Below are 18222 nucleotides of genomic sequence, written 5' to 3'. Positions count from 1 at the left end.
GAAAATAGAGGGAATATTACAAAATTCAGTATGTCAAACCACACTGTTCAAGCCAAATGAACCACTAAACTCCTATTTTCCTTTTTGTTAAGCTGCCCTAAGAAAGAAATAGAGGCAGATCAAATTTGAGTCTAAACTTCAAGGTTTTATAACAATGAGCTTGCTGACCTGTGCTTTACTGCTTGGCTGTTGATCTCATCTTACACAATTATATAGAGAGAACATGGTTAAGCTAATGCTGCTTTGGGTTAAGCTCCCACCATGCTGCTTTGATAACAAGGTTTAGGGCTTGAGTAGACTTGTTTTTTCACTTCTACTTTAATAACCTTTTTATCTTTATATACTTTTAGTAAGTCAAACTCTTAATTAGAAAAGGGGGTTATTATCTACTCATACAACTTCCTGGAATCTGCTTTTTATTCTGCTAACAGTGTCTGGGCAGGGAAATAAAGACAAGAGCAGAGCTTCTGAATGATGTGACATTATAAATTGCAGTTAACTGCAGAGGGGCAGTAGATACACAAGTATCCACTCATCCTTTACCTTGACCATGGTTACTTAACTGAATCAATCAGCAGCCATGGGGGGGGAGGAATCAAGAACTAAGGCTTAGGGTGTAATAATTTACACTGTGCCTGTTGGTTAATCATAATCTTTCTCAATAAATTGATTGGTCTAAAACCAAATAATCTTCTGGACTTGGATAAACTTATTAACTCCTATAAAGCCTAAGATCAAACAGAAACATTCATTTTTCAAAAGCAATCCATTGAAACACTGCTGCTGGTCTAGCAGCAAGACACGAGCATTCCAGAAATAGCCCCAGTCAAGCAAAACAACATTAACAGGGGGCCAAGCAGAATCACAAGAAATAAACTATACATGTACAGTTTGTACATACAGAAAATACATACTATATATACACATCATCTGTAGGTATAGTATATACATACTATATATAGCATGTATGTACAGTATATGCACACATACATAAATATATTTTAAAGTAAACAGTATTCAAAGTTAAGGCATATATTGATAGGTACAATTTTGAAAAAAAAAAAAAAACCTGTTGGCAAACAAGCATGTTGGTGCATCTTCAGCCTTTCATTTACAGTGCAGGAGAAGAAAAAAAAATAATTAAAGAAATATCCTGCCACTGCACACAACTACAAGTCAGTACTGGGGATGAAAGAGATTTAAACAGCATAGTGTGCTTGGCCGATGCTTTCCATCAGTCAGCCACATGCCCACTGGAAAGCGTACAGCTCACTGATCTTTGCTGGGAAGGCACCTGGAAGAAAATGTGTCAAGCTACAGGGCTCTAGAATAGGGACTTCAGGCCAAAACACTTTGAGGTTGGGGTTTTTTTGAGGATGCAGGTAGGAATTGTGAGGATGCGGGGAATATCTCAGAAGCATTTTAGACTTCTTTCTTTCCTGCTTTCTACTGACAGTTTCACAGATTCCTAACAGCAGACCCGTCCCAGAGGTAACGGCTAAGTGACCTTTGGCACATCTAGCTCATTTTCTTCTTATGATTTATTTTAGATTTTCAACACCAGAAGATAGTTAAGTAAGACTTCTTCATAACTGAAGCAACCACTGATGATGGCAACAGAGAATCTGTTATATTTATAAGCAGAGAGATTCCTCATTAAAATGCTGTTTCAAATACGTAATTACCACTCATCCTTTCCTCCAACATGGCAGACATTTCTCATTAAGAAGAGTCAGCTATTTTGTTTCAGCACCCATGGCATTTTAGTGTGCCTCTCTATCTGAACACGTCTATATTGCTCATTGCCATAGTAACTAAAGACACTACAATTTTCTGTCCATGTGTCAGAGTTCCCCTCAGGAACTCAGTCACCACTCCAAGCTCCCATCCCTTCCCTCATCGACAAATGCTGTAGTCCCTGTATGACAGACAACATCCCAGGCACAATCTTCGTGTTTCTCTATGTATGTCCAAGCGTCCAACACCTAACATAGCAGTTCCTACCTAGTAAACATAAATACTTCATGTTATCAACAGCTGGAAGAATACAACAGCTGGAAAAAGTGAAAGGAGCAGTAGATATCAGAGTGGCCAGCTAAAGAGGAGAGAACCAAACGGAACCAGGAGGGGGCTTTCGTTAGGTCCCACTCTCTTTCTCCAACTCTATCCAGCCTACACAGAGGAGACTTACCTTTCAGACTTCAGTCCACTGAATAATACTGTTGCAGTATCCCTACAGGACCAGTCTTAGAGTAATCACTCCAAATATCTATATACACACATTTAGAAACATGTGACTAGGCTGTATCTAACAGGAACATCTCTTTTCATGCAATTTTCATTTATATAAAACATCAGGTTCAACAGAGGGAGATGCATCAAGAAAGATACCCACATACACAACAAACAGGGAAGGCAGGAAGAGAAATTTCACTGGCCCTTCAGCCACAGACTCAACCAAGTCTTACGAGCAAGTCTTAACTTATGAGCAAGACAATAAAGCTGAATAAAAGTACACAAACATGAAGGAGAGAGGGAGAAGGGAGGGAAAAAAAAAAAATCTATCCAGGTTTAGACGCCTGGAGTCCTTCACAGACTCAAAAAAACCCCCACAAACAAACAAAAAAAAACAAACAAAAAAACCCAAACCACAGATGTGCTGTAAGTGCTTTCCCAACATATGCTTATCCTCGTGCTAGAAATATTCATCAGTGACATTCCAGTAGAGCACACTAGCTCCTATACCTTAGCAGTCAGATGCGTCTGATCTCCAATCTCCTCCTGGCATAAAGAGATTACACCTTCTATAACATTTGTAATTATGCTACTTATTTATAACTTCCAGATTATAAAGTTTCATTTGCATTTCACTTAAACCAGTTAACAGTGATCTCAAGGTACACTGGCCAACATGCAGATACTCATCAAAGCGTGTGGCAAATCTATAAGCCAGGACATGGTTAACTCCTTACCACATGGCTATTTTTCCTCAGCACATCTTCTAATGTTATTCAAAGGGTAGCTGCACCCCAAGAGCTGTACAGGCCAGCTGGAGAGCTGTCACAGAAGCTCTTTGAAGGTAAAGGAAGGAGAATCTGCAGGTGACTTGCGATGACCAGCAAAGCTTATTCACGCATGAGCCATACATGCCTGAGGAGCTGTAAGATTCAGACAGGAGTCACAGCTATTGACTATACAGCTCAGCAGAAATTGGAGCTCAATGGTACTCACCCAGGAAAGGGGAGACTAGGCTAGTAGTCTAGGCAGACACACTCATTCTTTCTATCTGCCAATATACACGTTATACCACACGGTGTGGAACAGCTTGAAAAGGGAGGTGGGGGAAAAAAGTAGACAACTGAGTATCCACAGTCCCTAATACTCTTCCAACTATTTTTGAGTATATTGTTTGGATAGTACCTAACCGTAGACTCAAATCCTCTCACTCATGAAAATGAATTGATCCAGGTCTCCAAACTGTCAACAAACCATTGAGGAACACATGGAAATAGGACATCACCATCACTCTCCTCCTCTCCTCCAACTATCTTTTTGAGGAAAGGAGCTTTTCTTTCAAACTGAGGCATCTCCCAGGTTCTGTTTTCAGAGCTAGTTTGATGTCATGAAACCAAAACAGAGAGGCATCTCTCTGTAACACAGAATACTGTATTGGTCCACAAGCCTTAAAAACCAACCAAACAAAAAACACGTAGACATGCACTCACATTATCATTCTTGGTGTTTCTTTCTGCCCAGCATGCTCATTTTCACCTTGTTACAAGCACTAAGCATGGAGTCCATCCAACAAACCTGGATGTTGCAAATTCTGTTAGAGCCCTATACTCTTAGCAGTACTACCAAGTGCTGCATAAGCAGATACTCCTAGTAAGGCACAGGGACAAAATTTAAAAAGACTGAAGTATCACAATGCCTAGAGAATTACAGGAATAAAATTCACTAACATGTGCTATTAGCTAAATTCCCTAGACAATAAATGGAAGTAGCAGCCTACAGTGAGGTAAGGGAATGAACAGAGGATGTAAGTCAGTCACCAAAAAATATTGAGGCGCAAGATGTGACAAAACCTATTGCTTTAAAAGCTCAGACTCTAAAAATCCATCCTTCCTCTACATGCTGTCCCAGAAAGATAATTACATTGATATTTTTCAGATAAGTAGTTTTCTGCCTGAATAGTGACGTCATCCAAAAAAATTATACAGGGATAAACAATCCTTTCAAGCTGCCTAACACAAGCTTATGTTTCCTGTGATCGGAGGACAATAGAAGATTGGCACAGCAGCACAAATTTCACCACTGTTCTCTCCCACAGGAGATTTCTCAGCATCTCCCTATGCTTCTCTGCTGAAGAGGTGCACCAGCTGTAATAAAAATACCATTGCCAAGTTTTCACTTCAAACCATACTGAGACAAAAAGGACACTCCTCACACTGGACCTATCTTGCAAGACTCTTTCTGACACATAACTTTGGTCTCCTTCTTACACCACTGCCAGGTAAACTATACCCTAGACTCTTCAGAGTAAAGGTCTCAGTTTTTGCTTTCTGAAATACCTTTCTTGATAAATAATGAAGCAATGTAAATATGCATAATGGGCAGCATGGTAAGGAAAGACCTCAGTGGGTTATCCATAATCTATTCATTTACTTCTAATTCATGCCTGGTAGATGTTTGCTTAACATGTCCTTAAAAACATTAAGGACAGAAATGCCACAACCCTACTGAGCAACCTCTTCCTGTGCTTTGCTATTCTTACAAAAACAGCAATAGTATTTGTAGGACAAGAATCCAGTTATATTGGGCTAGGGGATGCTAATGAGCTCCTCACAAAAACCTTCATATGGCTACAAGTTACAATATGCACACCAGGTGTGTTTCACAGACAAAGGAATGGAGTAGACTACAAGTAAATTGCCGTAGGTCTGCAGAGAAGCCACCCCTCCTCACCTGGGAATGCAGGTCAGCCTGAAGTAAGAGCCTCAGCATCCCTTGCTAACTTCATTTCTCTCAGTGCTGGAGGGATCAGGAGTTCCTCTGACAGAAGACATCCTGCATATGATGGCAAATGCAATTATCAGTCTCAGCACAGGACCCATTCCTGAACTGTTCATAAGACACAGTCTCCAGTTACATCTCAGCACGTTGCCTATAATACACAGAAATGATCCTCGTACTCAAAGGAACTTGCATACAACAAGCCTAAGACTGCCAGACAAAACAAAGTATCATGACATTCTTGTGCAACAGGCCAAGCAGGGATCAGCAACAGCTTCTACAATTAAATATCTAGCATAAAAATGTTTTTTTTCATTTCATTAAGATTTCCTCCATAGATAAATGAGAACACAAACAGGGCTGCTGAATTATCTCTAAATAACCACAAGCCCATATTCAGCCAATTCATGGTAAATATGGCATCCTGAATCACTCAGTACCACTTATGCTTCCAAGGGATGCTACCATCATATTGGCAACCGCTTCCTCCAAATGAGGAGGAAAGGGCAAGGAAAATGGCAGCACAAAAGATCTGCCAGTATTCACAGGGGACTGGTTACCAAAAGCTTGTTTTAAGTTACTGAGGGTGTTGTTTTAGTTACAAATGTGTTAACTGTAATGTATAAGAACGCCCACCTAGAGGAAGATCACAGTCTTCCCTACACTACCACCCAGGGAGCAGCCCTGGCGGACCACAGCACAGATCTTCAAACCAAATGCATTAAAAACGTGTCTACCATCAGGATGTTCAACCAAACAGATCAGCTGAGGAGGAGCCAGAAGGCATCTGCCTGGCACACAGAGTGGATTCCAGTTTTCATTTCATAAGTCACCTAAGTTACCACCCGGGCATGAATTTGTCTTCCTAAATTCTGAGAAGACTAACAGAGTAAAATCATAATCCCTAACAATGTAATAGTAAAATCATCCCTAACAGAGTAAAATCAGCAGCAGCAGAAGATAGTCCATCAACTTGGAGAAACCCAAAACATTAAAGCAAGAGGAAACAAAGCACAGCCACACCACACAACTAAGACAGAAGGCCCTACATGCAGAGCTAGTTTCCACAGTAAAGAGATGTGTTCAGGAAGCATTTTGGACAGACAACCCAGGCTCATCCCAGAACAGATAAATCACATTTTACCAGCAGTAGCTACTTCACAACATGCATTGTAGAGTCCTCTGCACGATACCATTACTAGATACAGAGGGAACAGGCAGTTTAAGCTAATTCTTTCAACATCAGTACCAACACAGTATCAAGATACAATGAAGTCACCAGACTTGAGTCAATTTAACAGGTTGCTAACTGAAAAGGGGATCTAATGCCCTGGGCTCCTCCTTCACCTCTGCTCCTGTCAATTATCAGACACCAACTCTAGCATTCACTGATCTCTCCTGCAAGGTGGCACCGCTCACTAGCCTGGCATGGAACTAACCAGTAAAAGATACGTCTTCTACCAAAGAGCCCAACAAATACCAGAGCCAGAGCAACAAAGGAGGCATGCCCACATGGCCAGAAGCAAAAGCAGCAAGGAGTAAGTCCCCCTTTCAACTGGGGCAAGCTGCCACCCTGGGCATTCAATGAACTACTGTGCAGCAAGCACCAAATACAAAAAGAAACGGAAAGTCATTCTTACACAGTGTGAAGAACTGGTCTCCAAAACAAGAATAATTTCTCTTCCCATGCCTGCATGTTACTTGAATTTTTAACTTAGCACCAAACCAAACGGAATGCAACTTCAAAGTTATCATTTTCTATACAAGCCATGGGCTACTAAAACACCTTTGTTTTCACATATTCCAGAGGAGTGTCTCAATAAAGCACGAAGACCATTCGCTACGACATTCCCTTTTCAAAAAACAGGTTAGAGTCTGCAAGTCTGCCACAAGTAGCATAGTAACACTAAAGGGTTTGATCACCAGATTTGGAAATGACAAGAGTCATACTTCAAAATTAACAACTGATGGAGTTTGGCCAGCAGAAGCAGAAAGTCACTGCCTTTCTGGCACCTTTTGTCAGCCAGTCAGGAAGTCTCAAATGCTCACAATACCACCGGGGTGACCACAAGAACCACGAAACAAGACTGGAGAGCAAACTAATTGCAAAATCCTAGGGGGACGGGGGGAGGCACAGAAATGTAAGGAAGCTTCTGCTGCTCACACAGTGTCTTTGCAGTGAGACAGTAACCTCTTTCTTTTGCTTCTTCATGCTGAAGACTTTTTACCAGTACAGAACTGTAGCCATAAGTAGGAACAAGTTTATTTCCAAAAAAAGCCTCCATAGGACAAATATAGCTTACAAGAAAGACAGAGAGAGACTTTTTACCAGGGCCTGTAGTGACAGGACAAGGGGCAATGGTTTTAAACTGAAAGAGGGTAGGTTTAGATTGGACAGAAGGAAGAAATTTTTTTATGATGAGGGTGGTGAGACACTGGAGCAGGTTGTGCAGAGAAGTTGTAGATGTCCCATCATGGGAAGTGTTCACCGTCAGGTTGGATGGGGCTTTGAGCAGCCTGGTCTAGTGAAAGATGTCCCTGCCCATGGCAGGGGGGTTGGACTAGATGATCTTTAAAGGTCCCTTCCAACCCAAACCTTTCTGAGATTCTATGATTCCATTCTAGACTTCATTTCTTTCACGTTTCTGTTTTAGATACATGCCTGGAAGAAGGACTACTGCTTGGAAATCTTTTGGTCGCCATCATACAGACAAGTCCATTTCTTTAATGTACCCTTTTGTAACTCGAGTTTCCAAAACAGATGACCAACCTGACATTAAATACTGCCACAAACCACTGATGTAGCCTAGAATCTATTTGTGACACAGTTTCTGCTAAGTAACTAAGAAGCAACAAGACTTTTCTTCTAATACAAACTTTGGAACCTCTTGGTTTTCATTTAAATCACTGGCAATGAAAGTTAAATAATTTCTCCTGCAAGAAGACATAGTCACAAATGGGTATCAATTACATTGACTTCCTTCAAAAAGACCCGTAAGATTTACTTTGTCTTAGGAACTCTAGAGCATGCCATTTACAAGACAGCTGCACAAAACAGAGCCTCAGACACACACACTCCAACCTCACCCATGTCCGGCTCCCTTTCTCAGAACTAAGCAGTCAAGGAAGGAAAGAATGTGGGTCTCATCCCTTTTTGATTTGATTTTTAATTTAACAGATACATCAGTCAAAGTTTTTGTTCCTACTGTCAAGGTCCCAACATTTTGTTTGCTTAGGTCTTGCTGACCTTGGCACAGAATAGGAATTATATTTGCAGTTGGATGACTAATTCTTGATCAGTTTCTCCTGTATTACTAACACACACCAATAGGTCCTTTATATGTATCCATCTTTTTTGTTTACCATAACACTTCACTGCTACCAGAAAGACAGACTTCAATCTTTATTGAGGCTTGAGAGAGATGCTGATGCTCTCTGGAAAAATGCAATGAGCATTCTGTTTCCATGACACAAACTTAAAACCTAAGCACCTTTTTCAAAAGCTTTCAGGAAGCTTTGTAACAACGTTTAATTCCTTAACCCACTCATCTTACTTTAATTACCCAGAAAAACTGCATTAAAAAAAAAAACCATAATATTCACCCTTTGCTTTTCAACCCTGTCCACTGCTGCTTCACTTAACTGTGGTTGTAACCTCCTTCCTCCATCGTTCCTAATTTAACACTCTTGTTTCCAGGTTGGCCCACCTGTTGGTAAAGACGCTCTAACCCCACTTAGTCAAGTGGATCCCGTCTTTCACCAGCAGTCCTTAATCCTCAAAGAGGATCCCCTGGTCATAAAAGCCAAATCCCTGGTCAGAGGTGATACTTTACAGATCCAGTAAGAGCCTTTCTAAGAGAACTCCCACACTGTGGTACCTTATCAACCTTCTGTAATCATGACTACATAGAAAATTGCATTTTTAGGTTTTTTCCAAACATCTTCATCAGATGGGCTGCTTTGTTCATAAGCTACACAAGTAATACTATTTTGGATTACTCACAGATGACTTTGATTTTATATACAGCTGGCTATGACTTCACACTATGAACAGACTGCAAGAACCAGGGACACTGAACAGACAGAAACTTCATTTTCATGCAAACATCCTCAGGAAGCCACATCAAGGAAAGAAACAGCATATCACATTTTCATGTTTTGTTCTGTATCGCTTACAAAGCGATCTCTGTAGGGAATGCTTGCAACCAGGGAGAATATTGGAGACTTCCTCTGTTGCTCCCAGGAGTCTAGATTATAAACTTGCCTCCCCACTTAAAAAAAAAAAAACAAAACAAAAACACACACCCACAAACAAAAACAAAAAACCACTCCCATTTCATCAAGCACTGAAGTTCCCTGCTAGCATTTCTCATAGAAGGCTTTTTACATACAGGAAAAAAAAAAAAAACAAACCCAAAACACCCCATATATGTAGCAGTTCCTGGAGAACAATAATCAGGCACTTTACTCCCAGCTGTACTCCCCAAGAGTAGTTTTTCTCTCCTCTCAGTTTGAGTGGGATTGGGATTTGACATTTACAAATGGCAATACAACAGGCATCCGCTGGAACGCCTTCCTAAACCCACCATGTGTGGGACACTCTCCCCTTTCTGTCTATGTGAATATAGCACCAGAGAAGACAGTCCCTGGCATTAAGAAAAAAAGACACTCCAGTCCTTGACTCACCATAGTAGGTGCTACACAACAACTTCAAGACAGTAGTGCCTACCCCACCGAATGGCTATGTCCGACAGGTTCAAACACTGGAATCAGCAAACGCTTAAATGCTGACCTCTGAAACACTGCTTATTATGCATGCTCAGTAACCACAACAGTACTTTGAAGAAGGCAAACATTACTCAGAAGGACCCCACACAATCATAGCTGTAACTCTGAGGTGCAATTTCTGCTGCAGAAGTCAAGGAAAGCCTAGTATGAAAGATGTAATGGACATGACACTGGCATTTTCTTTCATGGAAGGGTGTACAATGCTAAAGACCTCCAGCTTCATTGATCACAAGCTCAACTAGGTATGGCTAGGAGAGACTAGTGCTTTGGCTCTTAAGTGCTTTGTCTCTCAAGAACATGCAGTCTCTTCATGACCATGTGCTTCCTCAGTCCATCGATTTAACTATTAGACTTCTTCTGAGACTTAAAAGCAAAATAAAAACCCTTGGCTTTGCTTAGTCAAGGAGAAACTGAAAAGCATAATGAAGCTCACAAGGGCTATGAGTTCACATCTTCAGCTTTCCAAGCTGGTAGATGAGAAGACACAAGTTTTCAGGATTAAATCCTAAAAGATCTCTAGTATCCTTCATCCATTCCAGGAACATGATCTTGCATGTGAAGAATACAGAAAAGAGACCAGTCCAAAACAGAACAGCTTCTCAAGCCAGCCTGTGGCAGATCTGGGGTCTCTTAAGACTCAACTCACTCAACAGACCACAGTGCTTTCTGTAGTGAACACAAGTATCACAATCCTGTTGTTCAAGCAATAGCAAGTATTAGAGGCTGAAAAAAACTTCACAAAAGTGAACGGGATTAAGCATGCAATACTCTCGAGCAGTCACTAGATGTCACCACATCTCAAGAGACTCGCAGGGAAACTCTTCGCAGGCCAAGGGACAGAAACAGAAAGTTTCTATCATACATATGCAGCTCCAGGTCCAAAGTAAGACCAGAAAAAGCAACTCAGTGACCAAGACGACTTCCCATCAAACAACTTAACGCATGCATGTTTACGAGTTAAAGGAACTGGACTGGCCAACTCAGGCAGTGTCTTCCAGCCTTTCTATCTCAGCCACATGACTGCTGCTCTCTCTCCTTTCTTACTTCCCACCTCAAGCCCTGTATCCTTTCTCCTCAACCACCCATACAGGAACACTGCCTCTGGAAGTGATCACCAGTCCTACTTCCCAGGACTTCCACAGCTCTTATGCAACCCAGATTTGCTCACCACAGTTCGAGGCTGGGTGGAACTGAAACTCTTTGTCATTGTGCTCTTATACATGCACAACAACCTCAGTGCCAGATGTTAACACATCTTCTAAATTTGGTCTCTCAGATTAAAACTTCCCTATTTCTTTTGTGGATTTGGGTTCCAGCATTTACATCCCGAACTGCCACTGGCAAGATCCTGGTTCTGTCTTTTGTACAAGACAGGACTTAAGCAAACCATGTTCTGTCCACAGGTAACGACCCAGCTTGCTGCTGATGTGAGCACTGTGCCAACATCAGCAATCTTCAGTCCATTCTAAAATGGCAATGAAAGTGTCAGGAACAAATCAAATACAGATTTCTATATCACCCTCTGTAAAGTTTTAAAAAAATATATATAGTATAGCCAACATGTACACACACTCTCCTTGGTCAAGAGGGACTGCAGAACACACACACACTCTCTTTCCTTGGTCAAGAGGGACTGTAGTACCAGCCCCAAAAATATCCATGTTTGCTTTTCTCCAGGTTAGCGGCCTCCCTATCTTTCTGCCCCTTCTGCTGGAAACAGGAGTCAGTGCTGCGCACATCTAGACCCCTATCCAGCAGTAACCAATAAAATGCCAAATATTTGGCCCATTGGGCTATCATAGTGTCCACAAGTTCTAGTCATGTTCCAGGGTCCTCATGCAGCAGACACACACACAAAAAAAAAAGTAAAGAATTCCTGTCCAAAAAGCCATGTTGTGATGTTATATCACCTCTAGTGATGCCTGCAGGGCAAAGTGGCTGCCATTATCTTCCCAGCAGCCATGCATGAATCAGTGACACCCAGACCAGTCGTGCCTAAACCCTCATCTGTACAAGACCACACCATTTCTTCCAGTAGCAGGGAGGGCTAAACATCCCAGCTCCTTCCTCTCTGTCACAGCAGGCCTACAAGACATGAGCAAGTGCTGCAGCCAATGTACATATGCACAGTAGGCCTCTAATTTTAAAAAAAAACATCAGCTCACTGAGTATCTGCTACACAGCGCATTCACACAAGTTTGCTGACCCACATTACTCCAGGGAGAGGAGGCCAGCAGCAGACTGCTTTTACTAAATCCATTCATGCAGGCTGCTCCAGACATCTTCCTTCCTAAGAGACTTTCAGATACTAAGGACACTGCGCAGCCTCCAGAAAAAGACATAGCTGGAAGTCAGGCCACAAAATGCACAGTTTTTGGTAAACTGTATGTTTGAAAACTCTGATTTAAATCTTCACTTCCCTTTGAACAGAATAGAAGGAACAAAGAATGGGTGCAGAGGAAGAAAGAAAAAAAGACTGGGAGGAAAAGAAACAAAGAAAGAAAGACACAGTGGGAATTTAATAAGTCCACTGATATAAAGGGATGTTGTCAACACAGGGCTTAAGGACCCATGGAAGCCTCAGTCCACCCCCCCAGTCCATCCCCAAAACCAAGAACAAAATCTGCTCTAGGTTGGAAACTCCCACAAGATATCTTGATTTCAGGCAACTGAACCCATACACAGGTAGCTATGACTCCGAGAGAGGAACGCACAGACGTTTTTAAGAGCCTAGAGCAAAACTGGAGACTACAGTCCATTATATATCAGAATGTAACATGGCATCTCTCATGAACCAGTGGTACAGGGCAAGCTTGGAGCTGTACTGTCTCCACAGTAGATGGTTCCACTGCAGAGAACATTACTAGCACACCTCTAAACCAGTTCACCCACTGTTTAGAAGGCTGGGAATAATTATGAAAGAACAAAATAAAGTAAGGTTTAAAACAAGGGGGTAGTGAAAAATATGGACAGAAATGTGAACTTCAGTAGGAACCTCAGGACACACAAAGCACGCACTCCATTAGGTACAAAAGAAGGCCTTTAAAAACAGAGGAAGAACAATCACTTACCTTTCAAAAGGGGCTGGAAAGTTGGGATTTCCTGCAGTTTTATGACATCTGGATCATTGCTGACATTCCGGGAAGACTGTGTTCCTGGGGCTACCACTACAATGTCATCCATTTTTGCTCGTTGTTTGGCTGGCGATGGAGATGCTGGAAGGATATGGCAGGGAGGAGATCAAATTAATAAGAAAATTCCATCAGAATTTATCCCTAAGCAAATGTTACCATGTTTAACATAGTAGAGGTACATCCTCTATAGTATGAACACATCTCTGAGATCACTCAAGGACGGTGCTCTCCCTTCACAGCCTCTCCCTGTGAATATATTACTTTCAGTGATTTTTTTTCAAAATCAGCTGATGAAAAGACGTCTTGCCTTCTCACTCCAGGGATAACCTGACATGCTTTTGTTTTAATGATGAAGGTAAAAACACCAAACACTGTGTATTTGTCAGGATCCCACCGCAGTAAGGATCTTTTATATTATTAGATATCTTCACAGGAAAGGTTTGGGTCAACAGCTTAATTTCAAGTACATTTGAGACACTTGTTTCAGCATTGTACGTTCCTTGCTATCGCTCACAGGGAGGTACTCAAAGGAAACACCTGCAGCACTGACACCCTCCTCCTTACTCTCCCCCGAGCTCCGCACCCTGCTCGCTCCCTCCTTCCCTCCCTCCCGCGCCCGGCCAGCGGAAGATGGGCCCTCGCCCGGGCTCTGGGGTGCACGCACCTCGCCGCCTCTGTCTCCCCCCACCCGGGTGGTGCCCACCTCGCCGCCCAAGGCGGGCCCGGCGCCCTCCCCAGAGGAAGGGCCGGGCGCCGCCAGCTGCTGCCTCGCAAAGAAAAACCTTCCACTTCTCCACAGCAACCCCCTCCCCCCGTCGCCTCCGCCGCTACCGCCGCGCCAGGCCCCTGCAGCGGGGCGCTGCGCCACCACAGAACCACATCCACCTCCCGCAGGCACCCCCGCCGCGCCGGAGGGACGGGGAACCCCGCTCCCGGGGCACTAGCCCTCTCGGCCACCGCCCGCCAACGGGCGGCCCTCTCCCCTCCCGCCCCGCAGCGCGACGGCCACCGACCTGAGGCGCTAGGCTCGCCCGAGCGGCTCTCGGCCTCCGCGCTCTGCTCCGCTCCCATGGCGGCGGCGGCGACCTCCTCCCACGCCTCCTGCAGCGCGGGGGGCAGCGCCGCTCCCCCGGCCGCCACGGCCGCCCGCCGACGGGGCTTCCGGCTGCGCCGGCCGGCGTCTGCGCCCGGGTCACGGGCAGGCCCCGCCCGGCGCGGCACGGCACGGCGGGCGGGCGGGGCTCAGCTTAGATGCCGGGGCCGCGGCGGCGGGAAGGGAAGGGAAGGGAAGGGAAGGGAGGTGAGGAGGTGGCGGTTGAGAAGCCTCTCCCTCCGCCCCCCGGCCTGCAGGCGCCTGGGCCGCGGGGGGGGCCCGGCCCTCGCCTCAGCCGTCCTGGAAGCGGCGAGCGCGCACGGGGGACTTCGGGGCGGGGGCAAAGCAGCGCTCACCTATTTTTTTTAATTACGGATATTAATTTTTCTGTCCTAAGGCAAACCCGACAAACCCCAGAGTGCTGGGTCTGCGTCCCAGACTGCCCAATAAAGCCACCCCCGGCAGGGCCACGCTGTTCTCCCGTGGCTTGCTTGGTGGGCTCGCAGACATCGCCCCCCCAAAACTGCAGCCCCTTGTCGGCCGCAGGGCACCGAGCAGTGAGTCACAGGCGGGAAACGGCCCTCGCCGGCTGCCTTTATCCTTGTGCCAGGAGCCAGGTAAAAGCATCCCGGACCAAAAGTTCACAGGCGACTCGGGTTAAGCAAAAACAACAAGTGAAAAGGAGGAGGAAACATACTTTGAGATTTCAGACTTACTATTTTCATATTTGACAAGTCAAATCAGCAAGGAAGCCACACCATCGTCTCCAACAGAAACTGTCTATAAACGAAACCTTGCTGGTGCGTGCTAGCTTCTGAACAAGCCTGTTCTCCACTCACACACGATGCCCAGCATCATTGAAAGCTTGGCACTGAACTCGGTGTCGCTTCTCTGCCTTTGCTAATTGCCACCAAGATTTAATTTAACACAAAAACAATGCTCCTATCTGGTGGGAACTGCACCTCACAACTGTTACTGAGACCAAGGCTATGGGAAGGCAATCCCAATCCAACACCACCAGCTGTAGGCTGTACCGTGTGCTTTTGTAACCTAATAATAATAGACCTTTCTTTCAACTACCTGAACAACTGCTTGATTCCTGCCAAAATAACAAAACAATAGTATGAAAGCAATGTAATTATTTTGGGGGAAGAACAAACTATTGTTGGCACAGTTTGGTTTACAAACTTGAGTTCCTAATCTGCAATATGCGCACACATGATTAAAGTCACACCCATGAGTAGCCTCAGTGGCTTTTAAGGAAGGACTGGCAGTGTTTAAACATAAATGAAATGTTTAAAGATAAAGTGCATGGTGTCCGTAGGACTAGAGTCTAACCAGTGCTTGCCATAATGTAATTGTCTGATGGATTTGACATTATCCATCAGTCTTGGACAAATTTTAAAATTAGCTCCACTGGATCAGCACCTTTAACTTCAATTCGCGTCCTTTCCACTTCTGTGTAATGGACTTCTCGCTCCTCTCTGGAGTGTTTTATTATTCTGAAAGTGTGAATTTGCAGTATATCACCACCCCAGAAGAGTTTTAATTTACCTTTCAACCAACATATGTGTCTACCATGTGGAATTTTATCATGGAAAATATTATTAAAATAAAGGTATATTTTAATGTGTTAGTTGCGTAAGTGAATTTTTTATTTTGCCTCTAAGGTGGATATAACACAAGTTCTCTGTAGTGTCCTGCAGCCGGTAACGAAATTAACATACCTGAACCAGTGTACAGTTGTACGTATCTACATTAAAATATATAAATCTAATGTTTGTATTATCGTGACCCAAGCAACTTAAGGGCTTTGGCAAATATTTTGCTTTTCATTTATGACTTACTCTGTATATTCAATGCTTGACATAAGTGGACTATTTGAAACTGCCTGGTATATTAAATATGTAGCTGCAGGTTCCTCAGAGGGCCTGGCTAGGGCTTATGGCAGAAGCTGTGCACGGGGGTAACATGGCACAGGAATAGCCCTGACCCGTCTGCCCCTGCATCGCGTCACATTGGTGCAAAGACCCGATTAGATGGGGGCAGTCCCCTTGACCTCGTTGCTGCCACCAAGCAAGGTGGGTCAGGCACCATGCTCCTGGACTCTCCAAGACTGGTTTACAATGACTAGTTTGGGGGCAAGGGATTTAACTATATGTGAGTGTGAATACCCACAAATGTACTTACATACTTATATTTGAAGTTCCTCTCATCTGCACCCAGGTGTTTCACCCAGTAGGGCCCCAGCTCCCAAGCAGAGAGGTGCTCTGCAGAGGTAGGAAAACACCTTCAGCGACTTAGCACCCTGACGCAGGGCTGATGGGGTCCAGCCATCCTCCCCTCTCTCAGCCTGCCTTCCTTCCCATCTCAGTGGGGAGGGGAGCACATCAGCCGCCGGGCGAGGCTGGCTCTCTCCTAGCCAGCAGCAGTGGTTTCTGCATGGCTTTTGATGGGCCTTGGCTTCCCTGCACCTCATCAGCCTGGCTGAGTTGCATCTGCTCTCTCCAGGGAGGTTGGGTGCCCACCCTACAAAGAAGAGGTAGGAAGAGGGGAAAGAAACAATGGTGACTGGACCAGGGCAATTGTGTCATTCCGTATTATCTCTTCTGCCCTGCTCATATTATATATCACATCAGCCCTTCTCATATTCCCGTAATCATCTATGCCTATCTCACCACAGTAGTCTCTTGCGCAGATCTCCACATTCACTATCATTCCAGTACCCCGACACCCCTAACCCTTAACGCTATCCCAACAGTCCCGGTGAAAAAACATTTTCCTCACCCTCCAGTTATGACCACCCCAGCCAGACCTTTAGCCTTTGTTCTGAGCTTCTTTAAGCTTGGCTTCTTCCACCACCACTATGTAAGCAAAGGCAGGTGGCAGCTGGGACTCTGCCTACCGCATAGCACAGGTAATATTTGTGCTTGCTTTTAGTATTCAGTCCCATAGTTTATTCACTGTGTGATACAGTTAATAGCTGACACCTTAAATGTTCACATTCTCTTACAGCTTTTTCTTTTAACAGTGAAAATAATTTTACCAGTTTACCAAAAGCGGGAAACCTGGCTACCAAAACCATTCCTCTACATTTCCAAAAACTAGAAATAAACATTTTCTTAAACAAATGCAGCTGAAAATTTCAGAAAAAAGCACCAAGAATGCAAGAATCACAACGAAACATTAGGAATTGCCCCATATTGGCCATCTGATGTGAAATGAGATGATAGGCTCAGTCTTTTACAGCACTTATATTGTGGTTTAATCCAGCAGGCAGCTAAACACCACACAGCCATTTGCTCACTCCCCCCGCAGTGGGATGGGGGAGAGAATCGGGAAAAAAAAAGTAAAATTCATGGGTTGAGATAAAGAAAGATTAATAGGATAGAAAAGGAAGGGAAAATAATAATAATAATAATAATGATACAATAATATACAAAACAAGTGATGCACAATGCAATTGCTCACCACCCACCGACCGATGCCCGGCCCATCCCTGAGCAGTGGTCACCACCCCCCGGCCAACTCCCCCCAGTTTCTATACTGAGCATGACACCATATGGTATGGAATAGTCCTTTGGCCAGTTTGGGTCAGCTATCCTGGCCGTGCCCCCTCCCAGCTTCTTGCTGGCAGGGCATGAGAAGCTGAAAAATAATTGACCAGTGTAAGCACTTAGCAACAACTTAAACATCAGTGTGTTATCAACATTTTTCTCATACTAAATCCAAAACACAGCACTATACCAGCTACTAGGAAGCAAATTAACTCTATCGCAGCCAAAACCAGGACAACTTACGTCCCAGTAAAAGCCAACACCCAGCTGTATTAACAAAGGAGATGGGGACTGACTGGGCGTGAAGAACAAGTCAGCCGCCCATCCCTTGGCGTGGGCCCATGGCGTTAGGCACAGCGCAGGGCAGGCAGCAGGGCAGCGTGAAGCAGGGTGTGCCCCCGCTGCTGCTGCTGGCACCGCACCCCTTCCAGGGGAGGATCTCAGAGAAGCAAGAAATCTCCCCTCAGTTTAAGTTTCTTTCTTGAAAGTAGACAGCAGATGTCTGCCCGAGACATGACCAGACTCCCTATTTTCATTATTCTACTCTTACTCATTACAGTATGTAAAATAACCTGCCCTTTGGTATCTCTTCATGTAATGGACCACCCCTAAAAAGAAAATGTCTTTTATTTACACA

The 18222-nt window shown here is 44.2% G+C and overlaps 1 protein-coding gene across 1 annotated transcript in view; it reads right to left on the bottom strand.

Moving 5' to 3' along the window:
• BORCS5 (BLOC-1 related complex subunit 5) overlaps positions 1-14181 on the bottom strand; it is a 77869-nt gene extending 63688 nt beyond the window's left edge. The window contains exons 1-2 of the mRNA XM_072876701.1: positions 13949-14181; positions 12873-13016 (exon numbers count right to left, since the gene is read on the bottom strand). Coding sequence (XP_072732802.1) covers positions 12873-13016; positions 13949-14006 — 202 coding nt within the window. The 5' untranslated portion in view covers positions 14007-14181. The remainder of the gene's footprint in view (positions 1-12872; positions 13017-13948) is intronic.
• Between the last annotated feature and the right edge of the window lie 4041 nt (positions 14182-18222).

The sequence above is a fragment of the Ciconia boyciana genome, chromosome 1, assembly GCF_034638445.1.
Source record: "Ciconia boyciana chromosome 1, ASM3463844v1, whole genome shotgun sequence".
NCBI classification, from domain to species: domain Eukaryota; kingdom Metazoa; phylum Chordata; class Aves; order Ciconiiformes; family Ciconiidae; genus Ciconia; species Ciconia boyciana.
This window is presented reverse-complemented; position numbering and strand designations above follow the sequence as displayed.